Source organism: Thermobia domestica, chromosome 3 (assembly GCF_964235325.1).
Source record: "Thermobia domestica chromosome 3, izTheDome1.hap1.1, whole genome shotgun sequence".
Classification (NCBI taxonomy): domain Eukaryota; kingdom Metazoa; phylum Arthropoda; class Insecta; order Zygentoma; family Lepismatidae; genus Thermobia; species Thermobia domestica.
The window spans coordinates 236,051,928-236,066,550 of NC_137456.1; the positions used below are offsets into that span (position 1 = coordinate 236,051,928).

General features: G+C 36.7%; 1 protein-coding gene across 6 annotated transcripts in view; it reads left to right on the forward strand.

Annotated features, from left to right (window-relative positions):
- Rga (CCR4-NOT transcription complex subunit regena) overlaps positions 1-14,623 on the forward strand; it is a 57,425-nt gene that overhangs the window by 2,233 nt on the left and 40,569 nt on the right. For all 6 annotated transcript variants that reach the window (XM_081752225.1, XM_081752227.1, XM_081752226.1 and 3 more), the window contains exon 2: positions 8,321-8,567. In XM_081752225.1, coding sequence (XP_081608351.1) covers positions 8,323-8,567 — 245 coding nt within the window. In that variant the 5' untranslated portion in view covers positions 8,321-8,322. The remainder of the gene's footprint in view (positions 1-8,320; positions 8,568-14,623) is intronic.

The following is a 14,623-nucleotide window of genomic DNA, read 5'->3' on the forward strand; positions in this document are numbered from 1 at the left end:
TAAATATTTCACTAATATTTTAAGAGTATATCAGAGATGTCCGCCATTTAAAACCATTCTTTCCACCTAGTTTTATGCCTTAAGTGTTCCATATTACTTGCTTAAAAGAACATTTTTCTTTTGTCCTTCTGCAACAAATATAATACTTACATAACATGTTAGTCATGTATTTCACCACTTCCTATAACCTACTCTCGTCAAATAAAATTACATTTCTTCCGTAAATTTACAAGTTTAATGTTGTGCTGTAATAGGACAACACTTTCAACTATAGTGTTTCATTCGATTTTTTTTTTTTTTTTTTATTTTCATATAAATGGTTGTTGTAAACGAAATGATTAGGATTCCACTTTTTACTTGTTATTTAATAAGTTACATATTCGAAACGATTCCATCACAATCGTTACTGGTTTTAATGTACGTAAACAAATCAACACATTCTGTACATATTACTTTAGTTCAAGTAAATTATGCCTGATCTTGTGGCGCAGTTCGTAGATCAGTTTTTAATGGCGAGATAAGTGTGGCGGGGGAATGACCTATACTTAATAGTGTTATCTTTTGTATCATCATCAGCGCATCCTTCAACCCCTGATCGTCCATCAGGGCAGCTGTTCTTCATTATCTTGGTATTGTATAAGGACGTAAAACTAAAACTTACTTAGTCTTAAGCAATACGTGATGCAATAGATATTTCGAATTGTTGTCAACAAAATATCTTCAATACGTAGATTACTCACTGACTGAGTATACCTACATTGAGACGTTATTGAGCACTTATTTTGGAGCACCCATATTAATGTGGAAAAAACTGACCGATGAATAAGCACACATAATAATGGGGGAGGGGGGGAGTTTGAAATAAATAGAACAGGGTTGACCATAAACCACAATTATATTCCAGAAATTATAGTTACATAGAGAATATTTGCAATTTAGTCATATTTTTTTTATTTTGTTTCTATGCAGATGATTTATTGTGAGCCTAGTCATTTGCAGGATTACCACATTGGAGATGATAAATGATAATAAGAGGAAAATAAACTTCCACGTACCTTGCGTATTTGTCTTTAGTTAAGTGCTAAATATTTCGACACCTCTTTACGTTTAAATTAATTATTTTCTTACTCTTTACGTTTAAATTAATTATTTTCTTATTTATATATAAAATTGCGTACAAAAATGAATACGTTAACATAAAACGATAATTTCATACATCACTATGTGGTCAACTTGTAGATTGTGCAAATTGAAAGAACGAAAGTAATACGATGTTCTATAGGTAGGCCTATGGCATCAGAAACATTAGTGACATTGAGACAATACGCTGGCAATCAAAGTCATGTCTGTTGGAACAAATCCTCCTTAAGGTATGGATGTTATATGCGTTTTGTGGTTTTTGCCTCATCTGTTTCCTAATTATTTCGTGGTTTTATCCCTCAAGGTCATGTGTCAAGTTTATTCTTTGCTATATCTGAATGAGGACAAAACCAGCAAAATAAACAAACAAACAAACAAACAAAATTGAAACTTTACCTTAAACTGAAACAAAGTGACGTTCTGTAACCAAAAAATAGCTATATATTATGTTTCAGATAAACGGTTAAAAATTTTAAATAATTCGAGATGAGAGAAAAATGACTTATGTTTCGTTTCTTGTGGGTGCAGAAGTTATTCTGTTGTGGTTGTTACTAATCTTAACGGAGGGATCCATTCCAGCCTCAGTGATAATGCATACCTAAGTGCTTCTGTTGTTATTCTATAGAATTTTAATTCATACAGAATTTTGTATATTGTCAACCAGATCTGACACAAAAATCTTCTAAATTTACTCATCATGCAAAGTTGTAACCGAAATGAATGCTTTTCTGTCAAATTCCTCATATTGGTAAGCGCTTGAATTCATCTATTCCGCAAACGTTAAGGAGTTTCGCTTACCAGCTTGTGCCAAACGGGCTCTGTTGTACCATTTCCTCCCACTAGTGTATCCTGTAAATGAAAGGGTTCATGCATAAGTTGCATCAGGATAAGATGTGGTGTCATGAGTGAGTTTCACACTTTGTTGTGCTGCAAATCGTTACATAGTAAGTACTTCAAGAAATCTCCGAGAACATTTTTGTACGTAAATTACAGTCTGTTAAGTAAGAGCGTGGGCGGCATTATACACAGCTGGTAACAGATATCACCGTAATTCTTCCACAGCCCAATACAGGAAATCTGTGTCCTCCAGAAAGCACTAGTTGAGTGTGAATGTGTGACTGAGAAAGACAACAGCAGCAATGAGTGCAGCTACGCGTCGCGTTTTGAGGCTGTGTTTCTCTGTTGCCACCCCAGAGGGCCGAAAATGAGCTACGCTGCGGCGGCGAAATATATAAGGAAGTTCAAGTTGTTTGTACAAAAGTGGGTAAATCGCTGTAAAGTGGTGAAGAACGTGGGTCAAAAGGGAAAGTGACTCCACAAGTGGCAAAAATTATAATTTAGCTGTTTTCGCGAACTCCAGCCTTAACATTGCGTCAAGTGAAAGCAAAAGGGCTACCATTTGTTATGTGTAGCTATTAGAATGCATCTCCGAGCTCACAACATTACATATCGAGCTACAGTGAAGAAACCTTTATTAAGTAAAAAGCACGTCACGAAACGACTGGCGTGGGCAAAGGACAACTTGGACCGCGAGTGGGATAACGTAATTTTTACTGACGAATCTTCTTTGTGGGGTTATGTAAGCAGACAACGGGTCTGGTAAACTGCGGTCAACAGGTTGGTCCAACGGACAGTGAAGCGTTCCACAAAGGTGCATAATTGGGGGTGTTTCTCAAAATTGAATTTCGGCACGTTGCAACTGTTTACCGGCTCTTTAAATGTACGGAAGATGTTACAAGTCTGTCAAAAATATTTGCTACCTTCTGCCAAACGTTGGTACATCGACAAAAATGAAGATTGGATACTGCAGGAGGACAATTATCTTAAGCACCGCAGCAAACTCTGCGGCGACCGGAAAAGGGAGAAACGTGTGCAGGTACTGGATTGTCTCATAGCCGCCTGACGCTGATCCTATTGAAAATGTCTTGTCATACTTCAAGCTAAAGCTTCAAGGCACTTCACTTTAACCCAGCTGTCAACGCAAGTTCGACGCATTTGGAGCTCTCTTCCACGCGAATATGTGGAAAACAATTCCCAGCATGCCTCAGAGATGCCAAACCATTATCGACGCTGCGGGTGACTGGATGTGTTATTAATTGGACATGCATTTTTCTTTTGTTCATTTCTGATGAATGTATATGATTTCATTTGCTGTCAAATACGTGTTTCTCCTAATTAACCCGACCACGTTTTACTTAACACACTGTACTAATTCATCCAGAGGCATCATCCCAAGTGTTGAACCCTTTCATCTGAACGACGTATTATTTTTCATAAAGTAAATTGATCTTCATAAGGATGATTTAATCTGGTGAAAACTGTTACAGAATTAAATGGCTGAAACCGTTCAGGTAAACTTCTATAGACGTAATTAATGTAAATATTTAATCTTTTCAGATGAAAATTGTTATATGAACTTCCATTTTCCAGTATTTGATATTATGCAAAGTTTTTCCAGAGAAGAAATGAATTGTAATTTCTGTCAATTCGATACAATGACAGCATGTCACATAAGTCAGGAATGCGCGCCAATCGTTTCATAGATAAAGCAAGAAGTTGCTGCTTAGTATTCATGTATATCCTTTCCGCGTTTGAGTTTTCGTGTGACTCGATTTCAAACTTCCATGTTTCATCTAAGAGATTTGGGATATCCGAGTCAGCCAATATAAGGTTATGATCTGAGGAAATGTCGACACCCGGAGGAGTCTTTGCGTTCTTTAAATTATTGAAACATCTTTCCCCCATAGCAGAACATGCCGCGATCGGCGATGTGATCGCAGAAAATTTGCCGCGCCTGTGCAGAAAAATTGCCAGAGGAAACAAAATATATCCAACAGAAAAAGTGTAAAACGTGCCTGTTGTGTAGATGTCTTAAATGCACAGGCGACTCGCATAAATATAGTTTGAACTGTTTTTTACGTCGCGTATTTTTAACAATCACAAGTGTTTCTTCTGCAGAAAATTTTTAACTTACCGAAGCTCATCGCAGAAAGACAAAGAAAGTTGTGCCATCGGGCATCTTTCCAGAATCATAACATACTAGAGCGAGTTAAAAATTACCTTCTCTCTTAGTTCTACAACTTATTTACACAGGAGTTTGAGTTAAGCATGTACATAATTTTTGTACATAATTACCTGCCTTGTCAATGCGTTGATTCCAGCGGTCCTTAAGTTTGCATATTTCTTCCAAGAAGAAGGTTTTCAGTTGATCGCGAAGCCACTGTTGCACCTCTTTCTGTATGTCTAAGTCCGTGGGAAATCAACGTCCTGACCCTGACTGATGTTCAGTGAAGACCTGATAGATGGTAATTCACCTATTCGCCAGAACCATCCCTCGAGCTTTTGAATCTTGTCGTTTGAGGTGATGGTTGACGGCCGTCCAGCTACTTGCAAACTTTTCGCTCTACAAGAAAGCACTTTTACATGATTTTTTAAAGTTCTGATCCTCTATTGTCATAAAATTCTACGGTGAATTTCAGCCCCTTTAACATCCTCCGACCAGAGAAATCTGATCACTGCTCGTTGCTCCATCTTCATGTAAACTACTACCGTAGTGGGCATGCACTATAATAGCTGGGAGGTAAATAACACAAACGGGATCCAATTCCGTACACGTGGCTGCAGGCTTACTAACTCTTAAGTACGCATGCGCAGAAGAATCTCGATGTGATATGACGAAAGTGTAATAATTCCGGACTCACTATTGTAAGTATTTGGTATATCGTCCGTCTATTAAGAATTTGCTTGTATATCGTCTCTTACCCTATCGAACAATGTGTCCCCAATTACGGGTGAGTTCTGTCTGCAAAAATTGATCAGTCCCTTACTCTTTCATTTCTTTCGTACAAACCGTATATCCATCGGACACTACTTTCTTGTCCGCTCCCCGATCTCATTATAATTACGCATGCACCACTTTTCTCCCGGTCTTTGATTTATTGTTTTCTCATAACTTTTCTTTACTTCATTTGTTTGTGCAGTGGTCAGTGTCACTATTAGAGCCTTTCTTTTTCCCTTGTACTCATTGAGTCATAACCTTATCAATAAATTCTGCTTTCACTGTCTTCTCTTTTAGCCATTTACCCAGAATTAATCTTACATTATTACGATTGTATTTGAAATTGTCCGAGTAAAACACTGTATCCTTCGCTTCTCAGTTCTCCATGACGACCTCATCTGACGTCACAAAATTTTACCAACTGTAGATTAGGTGACATAGTATCTCAGTGGTAGAGTGCTTACGTCTGGTGCGCGTGTTCCTGGTTCGATCCACGGCTGAAAATGTTTGTGGTGGACAATATCGTGTCCGTGAGTTTTTTCGGTGTACTTCCGTTTCCCCCCACAATCTCATTCTACCGATTATTCCATCATCATTCATTTGCTTTACTCATCCGTTTCCCTTAGCCTAAAGGGCCGCGGCTTCAGTGGTAGAGCATTCACATTTGGTGCATAGGGTCCTTGGTTCGATTTCAGCTCGCGCCAGGTGAGCTTTGTAGTGGACGAACACCGTGTGCGTGGATTTTCTTGGGGTTCTCCCTTTTCCTACCACTTTCTTCATTCCACTATTTCCTTCATTTCTCATCATCACCATATCCTTTAGCCTAGTTGGCATATGCGTGGGACCTAAAACTTAAAATATTTCATTTTTCCCGTAGCCTAAAAGGCATAATCGTGGGACATTACACTGAAAGATTTCATTTCTAAGTGTAGAATATTTTGTTTCGTATTCATTTCTTTTCTCTTTAATATATTCCATATTTCTGTCCTAGTTTTTGTTCTTATTCTTTTCCCCTCCAGTTGTCAGTACTACATAGTTACTTTCTCTCATCGAGTACATTTTTCCAAGACATCCCTCCTCCAGGAGATTCGAATGGGTAATAATTTACCCCAAAATTACGTACATTTTCTATACGAAAGACCATTGTGTATATGTATTTCCTCTTTTATTGTAAACTAGTCAGTATAGTATAGTAGTTTCCTGTTGCTTTTTACACCACAGTATTCCAACTATTGAGACTCTTGTCCACGCCTGGGACTAAGATCGAAGTCACTATGCTAATTATTATAATTTCCGAGAACTAAACTATTTAAAGAATTGCTGTTGTCTCCCAACACATTCTTCGCCTTGTTACTTCATTGAGATCAACTCGACATAAGTGTGTCATTTAGTGGGGAATTACCGCCGTCATATACTATATTTCATTGTTGAGTGTACTGCTTTTCGTACAGTGTTCGTAAAGACTGTGTGGATCTGGAAGGAAATGGGTAGGTTATTCGCCTCTTGCTTTGTTTTATTGTAGTAATTATTGTCCAAAATATAGATAAGTAAACATTGTAAATTTCAAAGTAAAATCATCTTCATTAAAAGTACAGCCGTCTACTCGCAGAGGAAGGACGAGAATATAAGTTTCTTGAAAACGTGACTTCTAGTAAATATAGTCCCCTGTTGTTAAAACAAAATATGATTTGCGAATTCAGTGATATACAACGAGAAAGGAGATATGTACAACTGGAACGGGAATCAAATCCGGGTCTCCGTCTTACCGTGCGTATTGGTTATCCACTACATTATAATGATATAGCTATTTAAGGCATGAACAAAATACTGTAGTACTTAAACATCGGCAAGGGGCGCGGTGGCTCAGTGGTAGAGCGTTCATCTCTGGTGCTTGTGGTCCCTGGTTCGATCCCTGTTCGCGCCGTTTGGAATTTATGGTGGACAAAAACCGTGCTCGTGGGTTTTATCGGGATTCTTCCGTTTACCCCCACTTTCTTCATTCCACCATTTCACTCATCTCTCACCGGCGTAACTGTGGGACGTTAAACTGAAAGATTTCATTTTTAAACATCGGCACGGTAGACCGCAGACCTGAGTTTGATTCTCAGTCCAGTTGTACATTTTTTTTTTTTTTTTTTTTTTTATATCATTGTGCAATCAGAAAATATGATTGTTAATCTGTGTTAATGACCTACGTATTTTAATGTGCACAGTTATGCTTCTAGGTTAGTAGTACACATGGTACTCGAAGCCGGGATTACAAATCCTAAAGAGGATCGTGCTAAGTACTTGAGAATATTTATTATTCTTAATAATGTATGTAAAGCGTGTCATCTGATTCTGCTTATTTGTATTTATGTGACAACCAAAATTTGTTCTTGTCCGTCTTTTCTTTTCCAGCAGTACAAACAACAGAATAACCATAAGCAGAAAAACGAACCCTGCAACCCTTTTAGTAGCATGGTCCGAACATTAGATTTTACAGCTTTTTGAATGCTCGTTAGAGTCATCAAAGAGCCACCCTTTCAATGTTTCCCAAAATAGTCGTGGAAATAGGATTGATGACAGTGCACACACTTGTTTTGTGGCCAGATTGCTATACAGTCTTGCCCAAGTGCAGAAGAGTGCAGGTGCTGAATGCTTGAGTCGAACTAGGGTAATCTTATTCCAAAATACTGAAATACAAAGTGAGTTTGTCCCTCAGGAAAAAAATCATGATGAATAATTCCCTTGCTTCGTAGAAATATATCACCATTATATTGCTGTTTGAATTTTGAAGACTTACTTTTTACTAATGATGGTGACTTCTATTCAGCACCTCGGCGTTTAGTAGTTGAATCATAACGGAAATATCATATTTCATTCTCTGCAACAGTCGATTTAAGAACGTTTTTCACTACTAACAATTCAACGTATGGTTTTGCATTTGCAAACGTACGTACATTTTGGTCTCCAGAAAACAACTGTGGCAGAAACCGGGAAGTTGCCTCTTTTTTTTTTTCTTCTCCTTGCCTAAATCTTCCTCTAAGATTTGATGAATCGTTCCTCAATTAACATTGTAATCGCTTTCCGTTATTCCTACAGTCGAGCAACCATTTTCTTGATTCCGTCCTTTGACATTCACAATTAGTTAATTACCATGTACGAAGGGGTCAGTTTCTTAATAAGGGGACTTTAAAGAATTAATGGTATTTCTAAAGCTTCTCGATTTCATTTCCCATCGTTGTGTGTTCCTGGAAACTAGAATAAAAGTGGAGAAACTTTATAACGGTGAAGTATCGAGCGTCAAGAATACCATTCGACTAACAGAAAAAATACTTTTTATGAATTCTTTTGTATCCAGCAAGTATCTGATTTTAAGAAAATTGTAGCTTAGAATAACTTTAATTTTGTTTATTTCAGTTATGGCCAATCTCAACTTCCAGCAGCCACCACGAAGTATTGCAAACCAAAGTTTATCTCGAGCAGGTTTCAGTACAAGTTCACTCTCTGGCCATGTTACCCCCACGTCGGGAATTTTTCCTACCAGTTTGGCTAGTTCCTTCCCACCTCAACAATTGTCACCAAATCGAAATTTGCCGCCGATGGGAAGCAGGGGTCTCTTCGGGCAAAGGGCTTTCCCGGATAGGCGAACAATGCCTGGATTGGGGTAAGTATTTACTTATATTTAAATCCTGTTTATTGTACTGTATATAGCCTAGTTTCCTTTGTTAAAGCATAACACTGATATGATGACTATCCTAAGAATATTTGCTAATGGACGCTGTAGGATACATATCTTTCATTTATAAGGTACTCACTACAAAACATTCTTGAATATAAACTGAGTATCTGTTATTTAATTATCCTAAAAATGCATGTTATTTAATTGTCCTAAGAGTAGTCAAGAAATACACGTGACTGCTAGATTTTTGTTCGTGTGAAAGATGGAAATGAATTGGGTAATGTGTGGGAAAAGTACCAAATGAGTTTATAAAATATTGTTATCTGAAAGTTTTATTCTTACAATTTAAATACTTGGAATTTTCAACAGCAATATCCCAAGTGGGATCAAGAATGTTTGTAATAGCCTTACGTTGTTAAAATCTGCAGAACTCAAGTAACTGACAGTAAGTCAGAAGAAGTTATATTCTCACTGGAGTTGATATTATCACTTCCTTTCTTCAGGAGCCAAACCATGGCGACAGTAGTACTTGTATAGAGTGAATTGGAATATGTTGGTTGTGAATAGGATTTCTCGTAGTGCAAATCTTGCGTGCGATGTTATTCATTATTTACACATAGTCAGTAATGGGATCTGGTAATTAATCTGAGTACTGAATGTCCGTCGTTCATATATTATTCACTTACATCGCTCATAGCATACAGTTTGTAGTGAATCCATACAAATACTGGTGTCTGCTTAAGCAGAGGAACTAAAGTAACGAAGTCCATACATTTTTACAACTCCTCCTGAATCAGTCATTAATTGTACTTCATCCTCATTCCATTAATTCAATTATTCCTATATATTTTCATGAAGCAGCTCAATTAGTGATTTTCAACTGCGAGACCGTAAATGTATTTTGTCTATTCGCCCATTATATATCCATGATTTGCCTAACTGGACCCAGTCTTAATACGTAAATATTTTTTTTTTTTTTAAATCAGCTGGTTTTATGAGGTCTTTATTAGTATATTACTGGTACCACGAAGCTGTAGCTCATTCCGTTTGTTTTTTACGAGATTTTGGGCTTTAGTTGGGAGAATTAAATATCTTTACATATTATTAAGATACAAATACTACATACAACAATTAACAAATAGCAAGACTGTTCTAAAACCATCAGTTAAATTCTGAACATATTGAATAAATGAGAGAGGAAAAAAGCTCGTCTTTGAGATAATTAAAGAAAAAATTAATAGCAAACTTTTCCGACCAGAGTATATACATTTATTTATTAAAACTAAAATATAGTGTTACGGCTTCGACAGCTTAACGTTATCTTCATCAGACATTCAAAATCCTTTGACGGCACGTGTTTTTGTGGTAGATCACGAAGGTTATTTCCGTGTCTATTAGACAGTTTTTTCTTAATATACGTTTAATTATGGATGAAATTTTATACTAGTGTGCAAAATTAACGAACAAAGTAACAGTAGGATATACCTTTGCGAATACCGTACATATCATATGCCAAATAGGACGTACAAATCAGGTTAGCATCAGGGAAACGTATAAGCAAAATAATGAATCAAAGGAAAAGGCGTACTTGTATCAGAAATCGTATGTTTGCTTCGGACAAACATTTATGACGCAAGTTGTAAAGACTGCTCGTAATTACAGTCGAGATATGCTAAGCTCGTACTCCTGTACTAGCCCCATAATGTCAATTCATATTCAAAACAATTATCGATGAGTCACACTGGCAGCAAACACCATTCTTTACGAATAGTCACTTTTAGTTCCCATATTTTTCTGGGAAAAGAACGATGTTTTGTTATATCTACTTACGGCTTGCAGGTGCCGCGGTAGCTCAGTGGTAGAGCGTTCTTCTCAAGTGCATGGGTCCGTGGTTCGATCCCAGCTCGCGCCAAGTGAACTTTATGGTAGACAAGCACCGTGTGCGTGGATTTTCTCGGAGTTCTCCCATTTCCTCCCACTTTCTTTATTTCATTTCATTCATTTCTCATAATCATTGTCTCCTTTAGCCTCGCCAGTATAGCCGTGAAACGTAGTACTTAAAAATTTCGTTTCATTTTTTAAGGCCTGCACATGTGTGCAATCGAATTTGGACTGGGAGATCTGGCTGACCATTCCATTTGAACACTCCTCCCTGGTAAGGAAATCGTCGATAAGATCCGTACAACGACATCCTAAGATGCCACATACACTTCTTTAAGATCTCATCTCTATATCCAAGCGGTTAGAGAACCATCTTCAATAAAGGAAATCAGTATGGGCATAATGGGCATGTGCCACCACGTACAGTACAATAATTCACCACCACTATTTCGTAATATTGAACTTAGATGGATCTGTAGGCTAAAACTTGATTCAAACGGGGACCACTGTATCTGTGTCCAATCACGACGTTTACGACACCATTTCATATGATATATTTGCGGTGAAGTCAATGACACACAGATTACATTTCTTGCAAAGAAAGTTCTTTTGTGAAGCCTTCGAGACAGTATGTTTCACAGTAGTCTGCACAATTCTACTGCGAGCGCTGGAGCCAATTTACATGCAGATTAAATGGAGTAGGTAAATTTGTCGCTTTTATTCGATTTTGACCAGATATTTGCGTCATATTATTTGTTATATCGTTAAAATTGATGCCATAAGTAAGATAAGACCTTTCAGGATATTCATGTCTCTCAATATTTCTACTTGTTGTGATTATGCTGTTATCACTTAACCCAGTTGATGTCCTTTTCAAAGAATAACGTAAATATCGTCCATCTTTAATCTTAGCAACGACAAACGAGTGCCACTAGCACAAAACTATGCAACCGTATTTCGCATTCCCAATTCAGACAAAAAGTCATCTTAGGCACGTCATGAGGACCCACCTTCCCTTCATTCTTCTGTTCGTATCCAGATACACCCTTTCAGGTGTTGTGCAAATGCGCGTATTTGTAAATTCACGGAATTTTAGAATGTTCGATGCTCCCGTTGCGGATGAGTTGAAATGAGTGCCTTACTTTAAGAATATTCAGTAGTATTCAAACTAGAATACTCAAAATAGTATTAAAACGAAAAAAATAATTTTCCAATTTCTCCCCCAAATATTTTACTGAAGTAATCTTAAATATGATGATAAAAGTAAGTGAGTTTGTCTGGTATACAAATTCACACCGATGTCTTGGCATATTTCTAAGTTACTCTGCCGAAGAGATCGTAGCCTATTTAGAATTTTTATGCGTATCCTGAAAGGGACGGGAGAGATTCAAATGAGAGATAGTTTAAAATTTATGCCAAAAATAGAGTATCTCACAAGCTTCTTATGTTAGAAGATGAAACTCGATATGTAAACTCATTTTTTAAAACAAGTGGAGACATACATTTATGAATTACAATCTAGGAAAAATACACTGAAGATAAAGACACCCCTAGAGAGTGGGAAGGGGTGAGTGTAAAAATAATCGAAAACGACCGATATTGATGTCAAATCCATAGTTTTCGGGGTCGCTGAGATGAACAGTGACTATACTCATATTATGTAAGTCTGTAAACCTGTTTTTTATTTTTCTATTATTTATATAATCACAGACCTTGAATTAACATTTACAACTTATGCCATGTACCATCTTTAAATACATTTGTGTAAACAAACAAAAATATGTTTCATATCCAACCCATCTTTTATTAGTTCACTCCATTTTTTATCATTTTTTTTTTAATAACTCGGCATGTGCTAAAATTAAACTAGTTTCGCCAATAACTAACTACTTGCTTCCAACAACTCCTCCCCCCGTCCATTATTGATCATACCCCCATTTGTCAGGAGCTCTTCTAATTCTTTGGGACCTTCTATAATTAGTAACAATAGGTTCCTCCTGAGACATAACAGAGCTTTTATTATTTCCAGTTTGCTCATAATTCTGTAATCTTCGGTCGCTTACTATCTGCCGTGTATGTTCTGCAAATCCTCCGTCATTCCTTTGACTTTGTTGATTTTCTGTCGTAACTGAAGGCTCTTGTATTTGTTTATTTTTCGTACTCAACATCATTCTAGGAATTCACTTGGTCTCTTTGATATCTACGAATATTTCCATTTACTAACACTTCCAAAATGTTACTACCTAACAATCGTATAAAACGACCTTTAATAAACTTAGGTAGATCGTCTTTATAATTTCTTACCCATACAGTTTCTCCTTCAGACAAATCTGACTCTAGTTGATTCCAATAATCACGCTTTTTATTTTTACTGTCAAAAATACTCGGTGAAACATTATACCACGTACTAGGTTTAAACGAAAAAATTAAAGCAGCTGGTGAAGAGTTGGTTAAGTCCAAATTCAGTCCCATCGCCATAGGGCGGGTGAATACAATGCCAAAATGATCAAGCTTTTTGTGTTCGCTAAGCTGATTGGTGACAGTTCCGATGCAAAAAAGTTGCTCGTTGGTATTTATTCTACTCAGATCTTTATTTTAGATATTGTGCATAAACATTATACTTTCCGTGCAAAGCCGGGCACTTAATAAATAGTGTTTTCGAGATGTTCTGTGTATTGTTGAAGAAACCCTACGATGTCAATTTATTAATTTATTGATAATGAGTAGAGACCGGATGATTAGGCATTAAAAACCTGGAAAATAGGCAGGCAAATAAGACACTTAAAATTTAAAAAATAGGCACTAAAATGTAACTCGAAATAATGCAGATAAATACTCAATACAATTAAAAAATAAAATTAAATTATAGGTAATGTTCAAAGAATATAAAACATACTCCTTTGTTAATAACTTCTTTTACTGCATACAGTATATAAAAACGAAGTTTGACATGCATCCTATGTATATTTGGTAAATACATTCTAAATAACACTGTATGTCTACACTTAACAGCGCAAATTCTATAACTTTATCAGTACACATAGCTATCCAGTTTTACGGCATTTTATCACCACGGTATTTTAAACAGTAGTTCGTAACTTTAATCTACTATGCTGAAATGTAGTCTTAAAGAACGAGACTAATGACGAACAGGCTGTAATTCATTGTTCCTTGTTAGCTGCCGCAAATGTGTGGGGTACACACTTGCTCAAATTTTACACATTCCCCGTGCGGTGCAGGTGAAATGTGACTGTTTCCTCGAAAATCTGGAAGCATTCGACAAACCCAAGTTTACAACACGTTTGACTACTGTCTCGTTTTATGACAGTCAGGGCGTAGTTATCTAATCCTGTAGTCGCCTAGTGCAGGCTTAGATTTCCCGACCTAAATTTCTGCAACCAATGCCTGACGTATTAGACGATTTGATGTGGCTACTGGCAGGCCTACCTTAAAGTCTCACAGTAGACAACCGCGAACGAGCTGTGATTGTTGTGTATGCGCAGCGTGTCTGTTTTGGCGCAGATCAATAGTCACACTAATTCCCCATTGCCTTATCAAATAAAACATCAAAAACAGCAAGAACTTTTTTGGTTCCCTTGTACATATTTAAATCCATATATTCAGTGCTCGTTAGAAATATTTAGAACATATACTGTACCTATATAGGGGTAGTTGTAATCAAAAGATTTGTTTAGTTTTGTTATCGAGAATGGAACATACACAAGCTAATGGTACCGCTTAGTGATAACTGCGTTACTTATGCTGCTTATTTTAAACAAGACCGTACTTTTTTTTTTTTTTTTTTTTTATGTGATCCATTAAGAAGCTTGTTAAGATGTAAATTAAAGACCTAAAGACCTTGTTCAGGTTGCTCTCTACACATATAAAGTGATATAATTTTTAACTTAATCTACCACTTGTAAGTAGTGTAATACAACAAAATAGAATTCGCAGATCATGCATTAATTATGTATACACATGAAATTAAATTCTGATAGTAGAATGCACACATCACTTGCCATCTTAATACCTCTAACCAAACACTGTTAACTTCAGTTACAGTAGGCAGTTCGATAATGGTTTGTATAGCTTTTTGTCTTCCAGAGTTGTATGTTATAAATAAAGATAATGCTGGCAACATATGCTGTAGAAATTTTTGT